At 32.3% G+C, this 22,865-nt stretch overlaps 1 protein-coding gene across 5 annotated transcripts in view; it reads left to right on the top strand.

Moving 5' to 3' along the window:
• Nucleotides 1–22,865, top strand: part of LOC132748578 (uncharacterized) — a 70,031-nt gene that overhangs the window by 13,983 nt on the left and 33,183 nt on the right. For 3 of the 5 annotated variants that reach the window (XM_060738189.1, XM_060738187.1, XM_060738185.1), the window contains exons 13-25: nucleotides 3,285–3,302; nucleotides 10,038–10,052; nucleotides 12,870–12,932; nucleotides 13,664–13,707; nucleotides 14,129–14,260; nucleotides 15,098–15,442; nucleotides 15,694–15,882; nucleotides 16,407–16,541; nucleotides 17,348–17,475; nucleotides 18,207–18,355; nucleotides 18,523–18,607; nucleotides 21,794–22,004; nucleotides 22,530–22,590. In XM_060738189.1, coding sequence (XP_060594172.1) covers nucleotides 3,285–3,302; nucleotides 10,038–10,052; nucleotides 12,870–12,932; nucleotides 13,664–13,707; nucleotides 14,129–14,260; nucleotides 15,098–15,442; nucleotides 15,694–15,882; nucleotides 16,407–16,541; nucleotides 17,348–17,475; nucleotides 18,207–18,355; nucleotides 18,523–18,607; nucleotides 21,794–22,004; nucleotides 22,530–22,590 — 1,575 coding nt within the window. The remainder of the gene's footprint in view (nucleotides 1–3,284; nucleotides 3,303–10,037; nucleotides 10,053–12,869; nucleotides 12,933–13,663; nucleotides 13,708–14,128; nucleotides 14,261–15,097; nucleotides 15,443–15,693; nucleotides 15,883–16,406; nucleotides 16,542–17,347; nucleotides 17,476–18,206; nucleotides 18,356–18,522; nucleotides 18,608–21,793; nucleotides 22,005–22,529; nucleotides 22,591–22,865) is intronic. The other 2 variants (XM_060738186.1, XM_060738188.1) reach the window with 2 other exon arrangements.

The following is a 22,865-nucleotide window of genomic DNA, read 5'->3' as shown; positions in this document are numbered from 1 at the left end:
CTCAGCTTCTGATTCCATGTTATTTACATAATTGTTAAGCTTTCATTCAGACATAATACAAGAATTTGAATAACTTACACATATTTCAAACATAAATCAATTCCAATGCTTGTAAAAGAAACAATATCATAGTACATTGCTATATTTGACTAACAGAACTATTATAGTGATTTTTACTCAACATAAAAAATGTTATTGGTATAATGTTGCAATGTTTGCAAAATAGCATGAAAAAGTAAAGGACCTATTTTGGTTTTACGAAAATGAAATTACTGTAACTCAAAATAAATTTTTTATAAACAATTGTCATACAATATATTATGATTGTATCATAGTTTGGAGACTTTTGAAAACATGTCAGAGTTAAATTGCATACCAATAAATGCACAATGCTTTAACTCACTGTCAGTCTGGAGCTTGCTTGTTAACTGGTTCATTTTTTCTGTTTTTTTCCCTGCGGTCTGAAGACCGCAGGGTATTGGTACGCGTTTAACTTTTGAGGCATGGAGGAGCACGTGACCTGTTTTCGGTACATGGAGGAGCATGTGACCTGTAAACCGTACACGATTGGTTAATTTACCTTTTCGAAAACATAGCTAAATACCGTTTGCCGGTACGTTACGGATTAGTCCAAATTACACCTAATTAACAACATTAAAACTATTACGTGATATTTCTTATTTTCTATAATTATTTTACCGTTTAAGGTGGAAAAACTTGAATGATGTGTTTGAAAATTATCAATGTTTCTTTAATATCTATCTCAAATTTTACAAACAATAAATTGTTTTACTGAAAATCTACAAAAAATATTTGTAGTGGCATCTGCCATACTAAATAGACATATTTTCTGCGTAAACTTGTGTGTTTACTTTATTTATTTTGTTCGTAATTATTCAGTAAATGGTATTAAGTCATTTTATTGTTTTCTGTTCGACCTTCTCCGGTCTCAGGTCTTCAACGGTCCCCGGTTTCCAAAGACCTTCTTCTATATTGATCGATTATTGTCAACTTTATTCCTGGTAAAATGTTTATTTATCCCCCCAAACAATGTTGGAAATAGTTAAAAGAAATATCTTTACATCATTAAAAAATGATCCCCGCAGGAAACCATTTTACTTGTACATATTGTGACGACAGGGAAAGAGACAGGGAAGGAGATGACAGTAGAAAATAGAGAAAAACAGAATCCCTAAAGAAAGTCCAACACAACAAAATTGAAAATGTTGCAGGCTTGGTTTGATTGAGCCTGTTCATGGACGGTACTGGAAAGTGCAAGTTACCGTCCACGCCCCCTAGCACCGGCTAATATAAATATAGAAAAGTCATATTCAGATGCTTAAACATTTAGTACATTTTTCTTGGATGACTGGGAATGTGTTTCAATAAAATCACAGTTTGGAGTCGGATGTGTGGAATTACGAGGGCATAGCCCGAGTGATATAATGATGCACATTCAACAAACAGTGATTTTTATCAAGTGATTCCAAGCGATTTGCATATATATTATTTTGATTCTAACACTACATCAACAAATAAAATTTTAATGCTGCCGTACCTTATATTTATCTAAATTGCGCCTGATTTGTTTTCATACTCATTTTCAGCACGTCACATTTTTAGTGGTTACTTTGCGTGTATAATGACTACGTCACATGTCTTAATATAGAATGTCAAACAGTGATTTTATTGCATAATAACGCACACTTTCGGTTCTTCTATGTTCAATAGGGAAAAATGCGGGTCATGTTAAAATATTAAGTAAAATATGTTATTGACCCTTTGTTTTCTGTTAGATAAAAGTAAATTATCAGATATATTCTATCTGCTATTTAAAATCATTCATAAAGATATTAATCACTTCCTCAGCTGTATGTGCGTTTGTGTGCACACCTGTGAATTTTATTGGGGTCACAGGGGATTGCATTTTGTAATTGGTATTATTTGCAGGCCTTATTTTTTTTCTCATTTAATTACTGACTGATTCAAGCTGGACTGATTTATAAACAATGAAATTTGGGACTGTGAAGAGTTGTAAGAATAGCATGAGCTTAGAAGCTTAGAACATCTATAATATTTATCATCTTTCTCATACTTTTGGCTTAACAGTAAAGAAGATCCAGCACCTGGATAATGCTTAAATATATAGAATTTGTACACAAAAGCACATCCTAGGAATTATCTAAGTTTTCAAATTAAGAAAAGCCTATGTATAGAATAGGTGGAAAATAGAATAAGAGTATTCTCATTTTCAAAAGGCTTATATATTAACAAAAATAAATGTGTCTTAGATGGTTTTGTCATTATGTAAGTTCACATTTTGAATTGCGAAAAATTTACCTTTGATTCTTGCAAAAACTTACAATGTTAATGCATATTTGGTACTTATGATGGGTTTGACAATCTGAACTTTGTGTCACATAGAAAACAAAAAATATATAAAGTGAATTTCTTTAAAAAAAAGTCATTTGACTGAAATTATATTTTAAAAACATATAATTTGAAGGTTTTTCACTGAAATATCCAGGCAATATGTTAAATTAGTACATACTTAACACAACTAAGCTTGGATCTTTCCATTTGACCCATTACATTTATCAGAATTTAAAGCAAAAATTAAGTTACAACCATTTCGCACCAAATCATTTTTTGAAATTTTTGATTTTTTTGGTGCGAAAGGGTTGTAACTGAAACTTTATCAATTATCTCTTTATGCTGACAAAATAAAATAACCTTGCCAATCAATTATATATCAGTAATTGAATTAAAGCCAAAAAGCAAAATTATAGAAGAATTTATAAGAATGTAAAAGAATAAATAAGTTTTTTGTCTCCCCTGAATAATTTCAAAATATTGAGTTACAACCCTTTCGCACCAAGGCATCGAAATGTTATTTTTTTACTATAACTTAATACATAATTATACATAATTGATTTTTCTTTCATAGTTTTGTCCTCCTTACTGCATCCTGTATTTTATTAGTCGAGCTTCTCTGTCTCCTGTGACAGCTCTTGTTGGTACATGATCTCAATATTGATGTCAGTAAAACAGTTTTATTTTGCTGACCACCACTATGTGGAGAAGTTGTCAGTTTCTGGGATAGTACGGGGATAGCTACACATGGTTTTGATTGGATATGGAAGGGCATCATCCATTTTTTAGATATTTTAAATGTAAAAAAAATGGGATTTACATTACTGTTAAAGTAATATAGACTAAGTAATCAAGCACAAAACTTTTTCAGGTCTTTTATGTTATAATAAATGATACATTCTGGTTTACAGGTTTACTTCAGTTCCCGGGTAATCATATATTTTAGAGTTCAAGCCAGATTTACATTTTTACTTGTAACATGTCAAATTTAGATTTTATAAACTTATTTATAATCTTTTAGATATTTCTTACCTCCTTCACACAACTCTTCAATTCTTAGAATTTTTACAATCATAGTATTGAAAATGTTCATTTTTAGAATAATTTTCAAGATTTTGATTCACGGTCAATTTAGAAAGAATATTTTTTCTCACAATCACTTGTTTTCACAGAACTGAAGAATTTTTTTTAAGGTCAAGAATGATTTCATTCTTGCACATCCGACAGGAATATCTACTATTTACAGGTGATAGAAAAACCTGTCTAACACTCCTCATGTAAGACAAGTTGCTTGTTTTAAATGACATTATTCCCATGCTCTTTTATGAATTAATTGCAATCTTAGGATGATGTCATTGTGCCATGGTGAATGAAGTTCTATATTCATTCGCTACCATAAGAAAAGAATGCTTAATGAAAATATTAGTTTCGTAATTTCTTTTCGTAATATCATTAATTTGTAATGTGCAAGAAAAAGAATCAAACACCAGTTGTCATATCACAGACTGGAATATCTTGCTCTCGGGTATCTTTTTACGGCAGAAATTGGTCAGAGCCTCATTACCGCCATAAACAGTTACCCTCAAGTTAGATATTCCAGTCTGTACGGCAGTCAGTGTAAGAATCTTATAATATATGCCGTAATGGTGTCTTATTCACCCTCATTTATTGCTGTTCATATTCATCATACGCAAAACAGTGATTTCATATGGAGACTAAAAAACTACATTCATCATTTAGTAAATAGCCTTGATTTTTGTGAAAATGGAAACACAGTCAACAAACATACATATGGATGCATACAGTTATTTATAATAAAGTTACATTTCAATAATATTAAGAGAGTTAACATACATGTAATGATTTTCTTTTAAAGCAATACAATTTAACTATTTTCAATTTACTTTCTTTACAAATTGTCTGGGATTAGTTCTGTTTAGTTCTATATGTAATGAGTCGTACAAATATTTATTACATACATGTAATTATACATTAGTATTATTTACACAGGATAAAATTTTGTTTCTCCTTCAAATTTGACATAGTTGACTTTTTCAAGGTGTTGGACAATATTTCACTTTACCAGTTTGTTTAACATGTGAAAATAAAGTTTGCATTGTAGACAGGACTGGTTTTAAGAAAATATGAATGCTAGAGGCAATTTATAGTACAAGTAATATCTTGAGTGTTTTAACCTAATACGGGTATGCTGAAGACGATGAGGGTGGATACCAAAAAAATAAAATTGACCTTGACCTTCAAAAGGTCAATTCAAAATGGCCGCTTAAAAATACTAAAATAGGTCATTAAAACTATGATACAATATGATGCAATAAATTATTCTTGTCAAAATCGAATGATTATTCAATATTCTCTAAGTTTATACAATTATTAAATTTATTAATAACATATTTCTAGTAATATATCAGGTTAACACGTAAAAATCACTCAAAAACAAGGTCATAAAGGTCATATATATTTTTATTTCGCAAAGCATGATTATTATTATCATGTAAGCTCAAACTACATTTCGTTATTATACTTTTATCATATTTATGAATTTACTGAATAAATTTTATACTAAAGCTTTGAAAGAACTGTACTGTGTTATGCAATAAAGCTCTCAATATTGTTTTATATGTAAATATTACATCACACTCATGAATTGAGTGCCCATTCGTTATATGTACACATGCCAGTATTTGTCACAGTCTGAAACATTGGTTTGGTTAAGTTATGTTTAGTCTTTCAATATGTTGTTTTCTGATTTTGTTTACTACTCAAAAATTTGATAAAGGCTTTGTCGGTCTTAAAAATAAAAACGATTAAAGGGCAGATTGAAATAAATTCAATTATAAACATTTCAAAAAACACTAGAAACGCCATTCAGTTGGGTTTTCGAAAAAACAAATCGTTAAAAAAACATCATTTCTGAACAAAAGAGCTTATGTTTCTTCTCTTAATAGAAATATTCCATATATTGTTTACCTAGTAGAAGCCCACACACTGGGTTCAAGGTTTGCATATGAAGAAAGTAGTTTAATTCTATAAACTTCAGTATAAAGAAAACATGACAAAAATATGGCGGTTTGCGAGCACAGTAGGGGTCCATTTTCGAGTTTTTTTTTTGTCTTTCAATTTGTTATCATGTGGCATTAAAGTATGCATTTTGAATGGCTTATGGGGAGAAATGGTTGAATCTTGTTAATTATATATGTCGCCATCCAGGAGCAGCAACAATAACAAAACATCTAGGTAAGGTAATGTAAACCAGTGACTTGTAAGAAAATTAGGGTTGGAGATTACTAATAGGAGACATTCTTTTTGATTTAAGGATTTTATGGATTCCACTGTAAAATACTAAGGCTATGAGCTCATTTGACTTTAAACCTAGTTTGGTCAAAGCTGTCGGTAACTTGCATGAGCTTTGGTTATTCAATAGCAAACGCAAATGTAACACTTTCATTTTTAAATCCCATAAGAATGAGCTAAAACGCAATTGAGAACCTTGTGAATATTTGAAGTTTCTGCAAACAGGTTATATGCTTGAGCTGAGAAAATTGTTAGCATTTATAAGCGTGGCTTGTTTTAAAACAAGTATATTAGGACAAGTTATTCTATTACGGGTGGCTTAAAATTAACATTAGTGATCCCAACACAATCAATGAAGCCATCTCATCGGTCAGTAAATACCGACAGGACTATTTGTCTATATTTTTGGGGGGTAAATGCAGAAAATGTATGGTGGTTAGGGAGTAGTGATGGAGTAGTGGTGGTAAGAACTGATAAGCAATCATACGGTCATACCAGTCTTCTGATCACTCTCCTACAACTTTTATATGGGAAGCTCGCTCTATATGTTGCCGTTGATGCTGAGTATCTTGGAGACTTAGGTTTAGCGATAGTGGTGGTTATGGTACCTATAGGAAAGGCTATTTCCCATGAGTAATGGTGGGGGAAGAGTAGTTTAAGAGTGGCTCAACCTCTGACTATTTAGTAATGTTGGGAGTAAGGATAACTGCAAGAAAAGCAGAAAATTATATAAGTACACCCAGTGATTTAGTGGGTCACAACATTTAGAAACAAATTACTCAAATTTTACATCTTATGGGTTGTAGTTAGCCACAATCATACCTTGGGCAAATTACTTTAAAAAGTAAGTGATTAAGACACAATTATTTCTTATTCTTTTACAACAGTTACAATAAATTACTCTAACTTTTCTGCAGGGATTGACAGAATAACATTAATTTTTCATGAATAATTATGATAACTTCTGATAACTTTCTATTGTTCGAAGGTCAATGGCAATTTTAGCCTGGATGTGCATGTTGTAGTTAATCTGTTTGGCTGACATCACAGTAGAACACTTTGTCGTAACCTACTTTGAGCAAGCTTCAAGTACAAGTAACTGTTATTAAAAAAAAGAAAGCCAAACCGTTTGCATAATATAATGTCTTTTTTAATGTTAATTATTCATAAATTGCGTGGTATAGGGTTTCTTGTGATGAAAATAAAACGAGCATTTAGCAGAATTTGAAGTCATAACCATGACATCTCATTCAATGACAAAGTCACAGGGCAATAATTGTTGCTGCCAACTTAAAAACTTTTTTTCTTAGTCTGGCCCAAGGGTTCGGAGGTTTTTGATTCAATATGAGTTTTATAATATGCATTATTAATTAACTGTGCAATATTGGGCGCATTAGCACTTGCAATTCAGAGCTGATGCATTTTCATTATGGATAGAAAACTCAGCCATTATGAAAAAAACACGTCCATAACGAGAAAAGTCGGCCGTTATAAGATTCAAACATTCTGACGAACTGTTTGACATGGCCATTATGAAGCTCACGCTAAACATTGAAAAATCCAATGCCATTTCGTTATTTATAATAATTAAAAATTTTCATAATTGTACTCTTATTTAGCTTGAATCCTATGGCTTTATAACAATGTCATTATGAAAACAAACTCCAATTATTGACATCATAGTAACCCAGCTTTTTCCTAATGTTCTTGCTTATTGGTCAATAAATAAAATTTGTAAGTTGCTGGATAGGGCATTTTAACTGGGATCAAAATATAATCCTCTAGATGTTCATGCAGTTCAGCTTGTGGATATGTAGATGTGTATTTAGGTGAAATTCTGGAAACAAAGTGATCCCTCGAAAGCATTAATCACAACAAAATTACATAAGAATTGCAGACTCAGTTTGATTGAGTCTGTACATGAGAGATAATGAATAAGTGCAACATCCCTCACGCCCCCTAGCACCGGCTTCATTCACTGACATCTGACTTGGAAACCAGTGCATGCATGGGAGGATAGGGTTGTTTGACAGTAATAAGAAATCCTTTAGTGAAGCAAACTTAAATCTAAGCTGTTATATAAGTGTTATTGGTTTAAAATTTCTAATGACAATATTAATCATCCTACTTAATTTTTCCTGAATTTCAATATCGCAATAAGTGAATTGAATTGGGCAGCTCTGAGGAGTAAGAGTAAACTTTTTAGAAATTTCTCAGGTGGTTAGTCAAGTTTAAAAACCTTGTTAAAAGAAATACTGGCATATAGTGCTATGCAAATATAAGTAGGAATCTGAGTAGCCACTCTATATGCATGCATAAAGTGCCAGATAAAATACATGAAGTATCTATATATTTAGCAGATAGGGCAGGGAAGAGTGTAGTGTTCGCTTCGTAAACCCTAAATATAGTGATGGTTCAAAGGAGTAGGGACTTTCTAGAAATTTTATCTCTTACATTCTAGTCTCTTATGTTTAAATGCCTTAAAATATTCAGCATGTTCAGTACTATCTTAAATATTACTTCTATATTTCTATTATATTGGCCTATAGAAAAATGTCCGCCATCTTGGATTTTTCGGCCATATTGGATTGTTTTTTTTTAATTCAGTTTTGGTGTCTAATTTGTTATACCTTAACTTGCTTTGTGACAAATTTCAGGTTTTTCCTATCTTTTAAAGTTTAATTTGATATATCATCCATTTATGATAAAGAATTTGGCGGTTCCTACATTGGCCTTAAGAAAATGTCGGCCATCTTGGATTTTTTTCGGCCATATTGGATTGGCTTTTTTTTAAATTCTGTTTTGGTGTCTTATTTGTTTTTACCTAAATATGCTTTGTGACAAATTTCAGGCTTTTCCTTTCATTAAAGTTTTATTTGATATATCATCCATTTATGATAAAGAAATGTGGCGGCCATTTTAGTGGTCATTTTAGATGGCCATTTCAATGGTCAAGATCTAGTTTTTCAGTTTGGTATCCACCTTTATCGGATTCAGCATACCTTAAATAGGTAAAATACACCAAGATACCACTTGTACTACAAAATGCCTCTAGCATCTTATAGAGACCCAAATTCTCAAAATCAGTCCTGTCTATTGAAACCTTTAGAATTTATTAACTACTTTTTTTCAAGTTCTTTTTTTGTACTATTTTATATTTATATTTGGTTATATACCATATTTAGAGTCTTGATATCATTTTAGTTTTTCTCAGTTTGCGAGAGAGATTTAAGCTACTTGTTTATTATTGGAAACTGTATATTGTAGATGGTGAGGTAGACCTAACTTGTGTTTAAACATTGTTCTGTTTCTGGGGCTTGATAACTGACTTTAGTCCATTTAGTGCATATATTTTTTATGATTTATTATATTTCTAAACCTTGTGAATGCTTATGGCAAAAATAACTTGCCATACCAAAATAATGTTTAGCATATTGATACATCAAAACCCAATACATTAACATTTAACAGTTTCAAATTCATGCAGGACAAGTTAAAATAAAAATCTAGCAAGGTAATAGATTATAAAGTGACAGTTATGTCTACCTCATACATAATTGTAATCTCTAGTGTTTAGAAAAGTAGAATAACATAATCATAATGTTATACAAGATGCAATTTTCTATTGGATCAAAGAACTTTTTTCCTAAGAAATTGTACATGTATTATTGAATGGTACAAGTTGAATTGCCGAAAATAGCAATCTTTCTGGGTATAGAACAGTTGTTTTATAGATGTTGTATTCCCTTTCACATAGATTAGATTGTTTTACCCACTCAATTTTGAAAATGTTGTTTGGTTTTTTTTTCACTTATGAATTGGAGCTATTTTTTGCAAATAGGAATTTACAATGAATTATGGTCATGTCACTTCTGTATCTGTTCAAAAATAAGATTTTTTCTGTCAGAAAATTAGCAAATGACCAAGGTGATTACTGGATATATCAAATTCCAGGAATAGTCATGATGGACTTTGCTGGAGTAGTGATATGACCTATAAGTAACATTCACATATATAGTTAATCAAATTACTTGGCATAATAATGTTAATTCATATACTTTTGTTAAGTCATGAAAACATTTCTTCTTTTTTTTCTTCTTCTTCTTCTTCAAAAAAGGAATTCGATGGGTGATATTCAAACTTCTGTTCTTGTAAAGCAACAAGAAACACATTAAACTTTTGATGATATTTAGATGTTTGAACTCCTTTTAATAAATACGTTTAAGGTACATTTGATTCCAAATTAATCAAATACCAAAGGCCCTGACTAATAGGGTTATATGATATATTGATTCAAAGGAAAAAAATATCAAAACAAACAAAAACTAACAAAGTTATTGGACATATTTCAGATACAGACCAGGATGGTAAATCTCGTTCAACCTTGACCCCGCCAACGAGGGGTAGTGTAACTACTACCCCTCCCACCAGGGGCAGTTTAACAATGTCCCCACTCACTAAAGGCAGTGGCTCTGCCCCACAAACTAGGGGCAGTGACACTGGCAAATCAGTTTCTATCTCGACCACTCTAACAAGAAGCAGTGATCCCTCCTGGTACCAGTCTACCCCCAGCCCTGCCACCGCGTCTGCTAAATCAGGTTGGACAGAGTTGTGTCCCTGTAATCTGTTCTCTGCTAAATGTGTTGCTAATGCTTGAGTGCTTTACTTTGGAGTAATATTTTACCTGTGACATTTTGGTGATAATTGAAGTTTATAATATTTTTTTATTTTTTTTATGTATTTCATTGTGTGCTTAACAGAAAGGGTAAAATTTAAGTTACTTGTTTTCATTAGCTTTTTATGGTGTGCTTGATTTTTTTTACTAGACATTTTACTTGACATAAGATGAGATTCTATTTATGATTATTATTACCTTGTTATATGTATTTTGAAACTATGATGGAATATTAGTCACAAATATGTCAAAATCTCACATTTAGTGACATACAAATTGTAAAATTGTACTTATTTCATTGCAATCTCTGTAGTGTCCATCTATGATAGATATTATATTTAATCAGAAGACAGAATTTTCTCCCTTACAACTATAGCCCTAGTGCAGCAGTCCTAGAACAATTCTGTATATTGTATAATTTTTTTTTTTTTAAAGTGTTGCAACATAAAATTTACTCTCTCAAATTCAACAATTGTAAATCAGTAGCGATAAACATTTAGAACCACTTGAATCATTTCACAGTCAACTTGTTTACTTGTTTACATAGAGGATATTTGTTTAGTTCAGTGTAAGATCGGAATATATTTCACCGAGTGAGCACCAAAAGGTATATTTCACGAGTGGCGCAGCCACGAGTGAAATATGAACTTTTGGTGTTCACAAGGCGAAATATATTTCGATCTTACACTAAACTATACAAATTTTCTTTTTATTACATGCAAAGAAACGTTTTAAAAAGACATTTAACCTAATACTGAATGAAAAGCGCGCCAAATAATAATACAACGTGACGTCATTTACGACGTCACGTCATTAAGTTGGTACCCAGTTCTGTGCACGCTGGTATTTCACTGAAACAACGTAAGGGGCTTAAATTCAAAACAGTGAAATTATCAAAGTGGTAATTTCACTGTTTCAAACAGTGAAATTACCAGTTTTATATCACTGATATATTTCTATAAACCACCGAAAAGCATGTAATAAAAGTGTTTAAGGTCATTGATTGTAAATTATGTACCCTTTTCCACTTTGGTTTCTATCCCTTCTAGGGACATTGCATTCTTTTATATGAAAATAGTATTAAACTAGCTTATAGAAGGTTGGTGGTTGTACACGGGTAACCATCGGGTTATATTTACAAACAACCGTTTATATACGGCCATATAACCTGTCAGGAATATTTATAACGTAAAAGGACTACTGCACTGATGCTATATAAAACTATTTACTCAGATACAACAGAAACAACTTCTTGCTTTTAGTTCCTTACAACTTTCATACACCTCCTCTTCTTTCATAAAACTTCCTTGCAGGGACTTCTTTCTTTCCAAAAACAGAAATTTCTTATAAATCCCTACACCTCCTCTACTTTCATAAAACTTCCTTGTAGGGACTTAATTCTTTCTTTCCAAAAACAGAAAGTTTTTCAGCATATACAGAAGTGTCCTGAATAGTTTACATCAAACTTGTACCAGACATTGGGGGGGGCGGGGGGAGAGTAGCTGAGCCTTTCTCAGTTTATTTCAGGCCATGATCAATGGCTATGTTGCAACAGTATACAACAAGAAAGGGTAATATTCCCTCAAACCTTATCAATGTTTTAATCTGGACAAACAATTCATTATTTTTTAAGAAATAGTATGAACTGACCAAATTCAAATTTAGCAAACTGCAAACAATGATTAGACAACAGAATTTGTAGCCACAAAAAGGCTTAGGGTTCAGAATTCATTGTATATGTTTTTCTAACAGGTGATAGCTTAATTGATATTTGTTGATGATTGTGGTCATAATAACTGTGTCAGTGAAGGAGTATTATGTTGTTTTATTCAATGAAATACCTCTTCTGAAATGCTATAAAAATGCACTGGCTGGAATGAGTATTTTTATGTATTAATTGGTATAACACATTAAAACACGACAGTTAACAAACTGAAAGCTATTATATAAATAATATTGATAATTTACTTCCTATTTTCTCACTTTCATAGATTCTAATTTTGTAAAAGTCCAGCCTAAGAATTTATATAATGTTTCAGTATTTGAATGTGAAATTAACTAAAAAAAGCTGTTGATTAAAAAAAAGCATTTGTCATGAATGTTGTTAAGTTTAAGGTTTACACAAAAGGGTCATTTCATTATGCAACAGGAATTATAAATTAATTGTATTTAACTTCTATGACTTTTGGGTGAAAAGAAGAATACAAAGAAACCACACGTCAACACCGGATAAATGTGAACAAAATTTTAATAAAGATCTACCAGTTTCAAACCTTTCTAGTTCTTAATCAGGAAATAATTTGGAAATCATTGATATTTTAAAATGACATATGATATAATGATATTTTGGAAATCATTGATATTTTAAAATGACATACGATGTAATGATATTTTGGAAATCATTCATATTTTGAAATGATGTAATTATGATATAATGATATTTTGGAAATCATTCATATTTTGAAATGACATATGATATAGTGGTATATATTATATATATGTATTACAGAAAGGAGAGAGGGAGATATGCAGGAAGCTATTCTAGAAGAAGAAGAGGAGAAACATACTGATGGTAACATTATAATATGTCTTATATTATATATACATTGTCAAAATCCAACAATCGCATCAGTCATAACATTAGTTCAAAAAGAGTTACAATTAACTCCTTGTGATGATCCAGTATTACCTGGAATTTAGCCATAAATTCAATAATATCCGGAATTTAGCCATAAATTCAATAATATCCGGAATTAAGCCATAAATTCAATAATATCGGGAATTCAGCCATAAATTCAATAATATTTTTCAAAAGTTTTCATGTAACAAACACTATTCATGTATTAATGCATAATATATCCTCTTTACAAGGATACAAAAAAAGAATATTACAATTTGAACACATCAAAGACACCAAATGCATATTAATATTACAGTATTCTGCAATTAGATAAATGTAAGTCATCAAACTTAAGCAAGTATAAATTTAATGAAGACAACATGAAATTTATCAGAATTACAGACAAATTTTGGGTAATTCTTGATCATCCATTGTAAATAGGATCTATTTTTAGCTCACTTGAGCACAAAGAGCTCAGAGATGAGCATTTTTTGATAGCATGACATGTGTTACGTGTTGTGCATCTTTACAAAATCTTAATTGCATGTATTTAAATAATCCCTTATTTAACTTCATCATTTAAATATTGTCAATATAGTACTTAAGATGAAATTCTTACTTTATGCTGTATATGTGTATACAAATGTAATGTAGCTATAATGTCACAGCTTCTCTTTTTTTAGAACAAGACAAGAAAGAAGCTGAAAAATATCTAGAAGAAAGAATGGTAATTTGTCTAGTTTACTTATAGATTTATTTTTGTATGTGTGTATGTGAGAAATTTATAACAATGGAAGAAGGAAATACAATGTACATGTATTTGTTTAATTTTTTAAATAAAGGGAAACATAATCATACACATTTCTTGTGACATTGGTAGAAAATTCATGCCATGTTAGTAACTACTGTATTTTTAAAGTGCCTCTCTTATATTAGTACACTGTATATGAAATAATGCTTGCAAAACAAAATCTTTTTTGTTTCTTAGAATTTCATGTGTTTTCAATAGCTTAGCTTTGTTAGTGCTTTTGATTTGAAAGAGAATTTGTTGTCATTAGGATTTCATTCTAATTTTTCAAATACAAATGTATTGATACATACTAAAATATAAGATTAAATTAAGAAATTTTGGTTGTAAATGTTTCCAGCAAACTATAGATGCCAACATTCCGCCTGTACCTCCGTCAACTGCCCAGCGACCAGCAGAGGTTGAACGTCTTCTAGGTCTTGATGAACCTGACTCTGATGATGATAAGGAACCTGTCATTGACATACAGAAGGTGATACATCTTTAACTTATATTTCCTCATATTTATATATACTTATATTTCCTCATATTTATATTAACTTATATTTCCTCATATTTGTATTAACTTATATTTCCTCATATTTATATTAACTTTTATTTTCTCATATTTAAATAAATACCTTACATAAACTTGTCCTATTTTATTCTGGACAAAACCATTTATTATTTTTAATGAAAATTTCAAAATATATCAAACAGGGCAGACCATGATCTAACAGCCCTAATCATAGTCTGCACTGAGTAGATTCTGGAGCCACCAGCAGGTTAAGGGTCTAACTTCATTTGTATCTTTGTATACATTTCAGTTGTTTCATTTTCCATTTATGTTAGATAGGAAAGTTCATGATTTTTCTTTAGTATTCTTATACACACAATGCTAAAGTATGCAAGTCGTCGTTTCCTTGAACAAGAAACTTTACAATCATCGCTCATTACTGGCTGGTTCCAGGAACGAATTCGAAAGTGTGTCTATAAGCTTATAGCTTCATACATAATCATACTAAAATAAATTCTGTATGAACCAATGCTAAAAAAATCTACTTTTTTTTTAATGAAACTTACATGTGAAATGATAATTATATATTGTATTATTCTGTCTCTTCAAATGTTTAAGACTCAGAATTATTTAGATATTTTAATCTTATTAATGTACATTTCATCTATTTTGGTGTACAATTCTTATTTAAAATAAAATGATTAATTGATGTTAATTTATGTAAATAATGGTGAAAATGTCATTTATAATATTATTATAAAAACACATATATATAATTCATGATGTACATATAAAGTTTGTTTTGATGTTTAGGCTTGGGAAGATCTACAACAGCCAGATGTTCAGAATGAAGATCTTGTTGGTGTGACTGGTACATCAGCTCTCCTAGAGGGCCGCCATCCACCACTACCTGGGTTTAAGTCCAATGCTGCACCAGTATACTCCAACGCAGTCTCCTTTCTGTCGGCATGGAAACCAGTATCAGAGAAACGTAAACGCGAGGATGATGTTGAGACTGAGTCACGACCCTCGAAGAGCGTACATCATTTCTGTACTGCAACCACAGAATATCAACTTCCTGAACAATTTGTTAATGTTGGCAGGAAGTATCATACTCCAAGTAGATTTGAGTTTGCTATGCCAGATCAACAGTTCAGAGTAAGTGTTTTATCTTTTTACATAATTTTAATTTATTGCTGTATTATTTAAAGAAATGATGCTGTCTAGTATACTACATAGAGAATTTAATTGTTGTTTAAACCAGTACTATCTTTTGAATAAAATGCTATGTTGTAAACATAATGTATATAGAATTCATTTGAAAATACTTTTTGAAATAAGGTACTGTTTATTCAGAGTTTATAGGACTTTATATTTTGTATTAAGTTGAATGTTTGTGTATACTATAGTTTGGTAGTAGAGGACCTAGTGCTATGGAAGATAGACCATTACAGAGTGGTCAGACGAGGGCCTCTGATACAAGAGACTCGGAGCAACGTAGAATCTCTGCTGCTGCAAGGAGGGTATTACAGAAGGTAGAGGAGGAGGGGGATGGAGATGATACTATGGAGGCATGGCAACAGAGGGCAGAGGAAGTGGTATACACTTTATTTTATTGCTTAAAATCTTTCACCTGTGTTTTGTTAATTAGCTAGTGTATGTTTTCACAACTTTATTATAAAATTTCCGGTTGGTATTTGACTTAAAAATAAGTGGTAAGACATAATGGTACTGCCTTCTCCAATGAAACAGTAATGAATCATCTCTTTATCAGGGATTTTGAAACTGTGGCAGGTTTTTTTGTAATTTTACACAATTATTTAAAACAAAATTTAGGACACAGTTGGTTTAAGACAATTTATAGCAATTATACAATTAATGTTACAGATAATTATTTACTTATTATGGTCACAAAATGTGTCAGGATTGGTATTACTATAATCTACATACCAGTGTCTTGTTGTTTCTTAGGAATGCTAGTTTTGATTACCAATGTGTCAGATTGGAGAAGGACACTGTCTGTTGATATAACTCTTATTGATATTGAACATGCACTTTATCCTTTTCTTTGTAAAATATTTAAGACTGACTTGATACACTGCCATGATTTATTTACATTCAGTTTGAAAGTCCGAATGTAGCAGGGACTGCTATGTCATCACAGTATAATGAGTCTCGTCTCTACTGGACCCCAGCTCCACCTAAACTTGATGTAGCACCAGCCAAGGTCAAGGACATCCTGTTTCCTGAATATCAGGTAATGATATTTTATTACATGCTTTTCGGTGGTTTATAGAAATATATCAGTGATATAAAACTGGTAATTTCACTGTTTGAAACAGTGAAATTACCACTTTGATAATTTCACTGTTTTGAATTTAAGCCCCTAACGTTGTTTCAGTGAAATACCAGCGTGCACAGTACTGTGTACCCAACTTAATGACGTGACATCGTAAATGACGTCACGTTGTATTATTATTTGGCGCGCTTTTCATTCAGTATTAGGTTTAATGTCTTTTTAAAACATTTATTTGCATATAATTAAAAGAGAATTTGTTTAGTTTAGTGTAAGATCATAATATATTTCACCTTGTGAACACCAAAAGTTCATATTTCACTCGTGGCTGCGCCACTCGTGAAATATACCTTTTGGTGCTCACTTGGTGAAATATATTCCGATCTTACACTGAACTAAACAAATATCCTCTATGTAACATTTCAACACTGCATACATTCTCAGATTAGATGAGCTATAACTTATTGTTGTTCTTGTTGGTAATAAGATTTGCTAAGAGACCTGTTATGCAGAACCTTACTTTTGATGATACATATACTTTCATTTATTATTGATATTGACAAATATGCTTGTTTTCTTAGCATAAAGAATGGTCGAAATTTACTCAGGTCAGTAAGAGGTCAAATTAGTTTGAATAAATTTTTAGGCCTTATGTTTTTATTTTGACTTGTGATAAAACTTTTTTCAACCACTGAAGAGCCAAACAAGTGATAGGAATGATGCTATTGTTGTACTTAGGTATTTGAATGTATTTTAATGTTTATCAGAGACCAACAGTTGGAGCAGTGTCTCATGAGATGCAGGAAATGATGGAGGAGTCATCTAGTAGTGAGGAGGAAGAAGAAGAAACTGAGATAACCGAGGAAGATAGAGAACAGATGGAACAGCTAGAGAGGTGAGTCTGTTGTTACTAGTGTGTGCTTGATGCTCTTCCTTAAACTTGCTGGAACTGAGTATGATAGGTTATTTCCACCAGTATAGTGTCAGGCCACCCTGCACATCCTTACATTCTGACCAGGTTTTTCGTTGGGGATCATTGATTCCAGCACTTTTAAAGTGTTGAAAATTAAGTACCGCTCAAGATGGTGCTAAGGGCCTTGAGGGATCTTGCACTTTCTCATTATCCATTGTTTACAGACTCAATCAAGCTGAGTCTGTTATTTTCATGTAATTTTGTTGTGATTAATGCATCTTAGAGATCACCAATATTCTAGATTTTTAAGCTGTTAATCTTTGTATATTGATATATTGAACCCCGTAAACTTTGAATGGACTGTTCCAACTTCAAAGCAGGGCAAATCCATTACAAAAAATTGTAGCAATGAGCACATAGACAAACTTAATTGTGCCATTTAAATAACATGTCATTAAAATTGGATATAAAACTATATCAATAATGCTGTGTACAAGGTAAAGTGACTTATACAAGTATCAATTTCATAATGGACATTGAAATTACTTGTGTGTGATAGATCACATGACCATCTGCATATAATACAAGAGCTTTAACTGACAAAAAAAAACAGAACAAAAAACTTAATTTGAACTTGGATCTTACTGTGCAGGTACTTAATAAAGTATGCTATCAAACATAAATGTCTAAAGATTACAAGTTTCTTGTTACAGAATTATGTTAAGACGTCACAAGTCGATGGAGGATCTGACAGATTTGGTAAAAGCCACACGTGAGAGAGATGAGGAAATTAAAGCAGGCACACTGTTTCCTTATGAAGATAGGATTGTCTTAGAATCTGAGAAAGATGTAAAAACTCCTGGTATGTTTTCATAATTCCATATTTATATATACATACATACATGTATCTATTGATTTTTCATGCATTATTTGCAATAAAAAACATAATTTTAGTTCGATTTAAGGTAAAGGCTCTAGACATAATCTTTTGGTCTCCTTTCTTGATTATTTAATGTTTTTGTTTTTTAGTTCCTGAAGAGCTGGAGTCAAGTTTTGTGAAGGTGACTGGACCAGTTCTCGACTCGGATCTATTTCCCACCTTTGTCCCATGGAGGTTAGTGTCTCCTTTAAACATAAGAACTAAGTAATAATAATGCTTCTTTTATGTCTGTTATATGCTCTTGTATCTTTTTATGCCCCCGGGCATATAGTAATTGAACTGTCTGTCCATACGTCCGTCTGTCCGTGCGTACGAACCCAGAGGTACTTGTGTGACTTGGAGAACAATGGGTAACTGTAAATTCTCTTTGATCCTATTCATTCCGATTTTACTTGTGTGTCTTTTTTTAAGCCTTGTGTGACTAAAAATGGCCAAAAAGATCAAAGGAAAAGTCAAATAAGTACCATTTTGTAAGTACTTCTGTCCGTCTATCCGTACGAGGTTAACCTAGAACGGCCAGTTGGATTTTTCTTAAGTTCTACCTGTACCAATGGCTTCATAATTTACACACTTACTAATCGATACAAAGTATATGATCTGGGCAAGTTACATAACTATGGCTTCCATTTGCACCAAGTTATGGCCCTTTTCAGCACTTAGAAAATGAATAATGGTTAACCTAAACCGGCAAGTTGGAAATATCTTATGTTCTATCTGAACTAATGACTTAATAATTTTCACACATACTTATCAATACAATGTACATGATATTGCCAAGTTATATAAATGTGCCATCCATTTTCCCAGTAATTTCCCTTTTTATCACTTTGAAAATAGGGCCTTGTATGGTTAACCTATTCCGCCAAGTTGGATTTATCAAAAAAATTCACCTAATTACTTAATTCATTTAATGATATCTTTCATATTTGGTAGGTGGATACCTTTAACGGTCCTCTAATTTTTGTGGCATCAGGCGTCTCTAGGTCAAGGTCAAGGTCACTTGTGTAAAAAAATAAATCTAAACATTTCTGCTCATACAGCCTTTATTTTTAAGTTAATGTCTTTCATGTTTATAATAGTCATACCATGGGAGGTCTTCTTCCTTTTCCTTTAGTAAGGGGTCATTTGGGTCAAGGTCACCAATGTCAAAAAAAGATTTTTTACCCTTTTACAGGTGTATTAACCTTATTCTATCGACAGATGTCTTGTATATTTTGTAGGAACATAAAATTGAGGTATTCTCATTTGGATGGAGGTAGGGGTCAGTTGGGTCAAGGTCACCAGTGCTAAAAATAGATTTTTACACTTTTGCTCATAAAGCCTTTATTTATTGACAGATTTGTATTATAATTGGTAGGAAGATAACTTACATGGTATTCTTCCTTTGGATGGAGTTAGGGGTCAGTTGGGTCAAGGTCAACAGTGCTAAAAATAGATTTTTACACTTTTGGCTATACAGCCTTTATATATTGACAGATTTATTTCATATTTGGTAGGAAAATAAGTTGCATGATATTCTTCCTTTGGATGGAGTTAGGGGTCAGTTGGGTCAAGGTCACCAGTGCTAAAATATATTTTTTACACTTTTGCCCATACAGCCTTTATTTATTGACAGATTTATTTCATATTTGGTAGGAAAATAACTTGCATGATATTCTTCCTTTTGATAGAGGTAGGGGTCAGTTGGTCAAGGTCAAGGGTGCCAATTACAGATTTCTACACATCATTGGTTTTCTTCCATACAAATTAGCTACTTCACTCTCTAAAGCTAAATTATTGACAACATGAGCACAGGGGCATTTGTGTTTATCAAACACAGATTCTTGTTTTTGTATGCTCTCATGTAACTATGTTATATGCTCTCATGTCACTGTATTGTATGCTCTCATGGCACTGTATCGTATGCTCTTATGTCACTGTATTGTATGCTCTCATGTCACTGTATTGTATGCTTATGTCACTGTATTGTATGCTCTCATGTGACAGTGATTTATGCTCACATGTCACTGTATCATATGTGCTCATGTCACTGTGTTATTTGCTCTCATGTCACTGTATTGTATGCTCTCATGTCACTGTATTGTATGCTCTCATGTCCCAGTGATGCATGCTCTCATGTCACTGTATTGAATGCTCTCATGTCACTGTATTATATGCTCTCATGTCACTGTGTTATTTGCTCTCATGTCACTGTATTGTATGCTCTCATGTCACTTTTTTGTAGCTCTCTTGTGACAGTGATTTATGCTGTCATGTCACAGTGATGTATGCTCTCATGTCACAGTGATGTATGCTCTCATGTCACTGTATTGTATGCTCTCATGTCACTGTATTATATGCTCTCATGTCACTGTGTTATTTGCTCTCATGTCACTGTATTGTATGCTCTCATGTCACTTTTTTGTAGCTCTCTTGTGACAGTGATTTATGCTGTCATGTCACAGTGATGTATGCTCTCATGTCACAGTGATGTATGCTCTCATGTCACAGTGATGTATGCTCTCATGTCACTGTGATTGTATGCTCTCATGTCACAGTGATTTATGCTCTCATGTCACTGTATTGTATGCTCTCTTGTGACAGTGATTTTTGCTCTCATGTCACTGTATTGTATGCTCTCATGTCACAGTGATGTATGCTCTCATGTCACTGTGTTGTATGCTCTCATGTCACAGTGATGTATGCTTTCATGTCACAGTGTTGTATGCTCTCATGTCACAGTGATGTATGCTCTCATGTCACAGTGATTTATGCTCTCATGTCACAGTGATTTATGCTCTCATGTCACTGTGATTTATGCTCTCATGTCACATTGTGTTTATGCTCTCATGTCACTGTATTGTATGCTCTCATGTCACAGTGATGTATGCTCTCATGTCACTGTGTTGTATGCTGTCATGTCACAGTGATGTATGCTCTCATGTCACAGTGATGTATGCTCTCATGTCACTGTATTGTATGCTCTCATGTCACTGTATTGTATGCTCTCATGTCACTGTATTGTATGCTCTCATGTCACTGTATTGTATGCTCTCTTGTGACAGTGATTTATGCTCTCATGTCACAGTGATGTATGCTCTCATGTCACAGTGATTTATGCTCTCATGTCACTGTATTGTTATGCTCTCTTGTGACAGTGATTTATGCTCTCATGTCACTGTGTTGTATGCTCTCATGTCACTGTGTTGTATGCTCTCATGTTACTGTGTTGTATGCTCTCATGTTACAGTGATGTATGCTCTCATGTTACTGTGATGTATGCTCTCATGTTACTGTGTTGTATGCTCTCATGTTACTGTGTTGTATGTTCTCATGTTACTGTGTTGTATGCTCTCATGTTACTGTGTTATATGGTTGTAGGAGATCAAATTCTGCACCAGATTTAAATGATGAGGATGATGATACACTGATGGTGTCACAAGATTTCAACACGGCCATGGAGGAAATACAGAGACAAAAACGTAACATACGAGAATGGAAGATCCAGCAAAAACTAGAGCAGCAGCAACAAGAGTCGATGCAACCAGCTGAAATATTCCAGGAGGAGGAGGAGACCATAGATCAATTAAAGGTGGGTAACATACCTTAGAATATTATTTTTTAGCTCAACTATTTGAGGAATAGGGAGAGCTTATGTAGTTATGTCTGCATCTGTGCCAAAAATCAACATCTGCGTCATACTGTGGTTAAGTTGTTAGGTGTAAGTTGGTACCTCAAAAATTACTTAAACTTCACACATTGCACACTGTGATTGTCTTATCAGATGGGCATAGGTCTATAACTATAAAGTTACCTTTTTACATAGTTATGCCCCTTACTGTAGAGAAGAGCGGACTGTGTTACGGACAGCTGTTGTTTTGGCTAAATTGGAAGTGAAAATAATTGTTTCAAGTTTTTATCAAAACAATCTGGATTTTAGGAAACCATTTACAAATGTTTGGACTGATTTAAAATTGAAAAATGAAAAGATGGAGAATATTATGATTTTTTACTTTTTTAAGCATATCATAAATCAAACAAAAAAGTCTCATAAAAGAAATGAACTATGTTATATTTTTCATTATGATAATAATATTTTTCTTGATTATGATTTTAGAGGGTTGATCCACAAGAGTACAAGGCAGACATCCTAAAAATACACTCACCCCAGAAACAAGGTAATAATTATTCTGTTTTTTACAACATAGTTTTTTAATGATTTTATCCTTGTTTTTTTTTAAACTATACTTTTACAGAAGTACAGACACCAAAATTATCCTTTTTTTTATTAATTTGTATCTTGCACATATTTGTTTCAAATTTTTCTATTTCTTTATATCTTGCTTTAAAAGCAAATACATGTGTATACAGAGCAAAAAGCAAACCAACAGTTTTGAAAAGAGCTATTGTATTTAAAGAAAAGAAAACACTTGTGTCTCTATAACAGAGTCTG

This window comes from Ruditapes philippinarum, unplaced genomic scaffold (genome assembly GCF_026571515.1).
Source record: "Ruditapes philippinarum isolate M1 unplaced genomic scaffold, ASM2657151v2 ctg1019_1_1_1_1, whole genome shotgun sequence".
NCBI lineage: Eukaryota > Metazoa > Mollusca > Bivalvia > Venerida > Veneridae > Ruditapes > Ruditapes philippinarum.
Note: the sequence above shows the minus strand (reverse complement) of the source record. Positions and strands in the feature narration are given on the sequence as shown.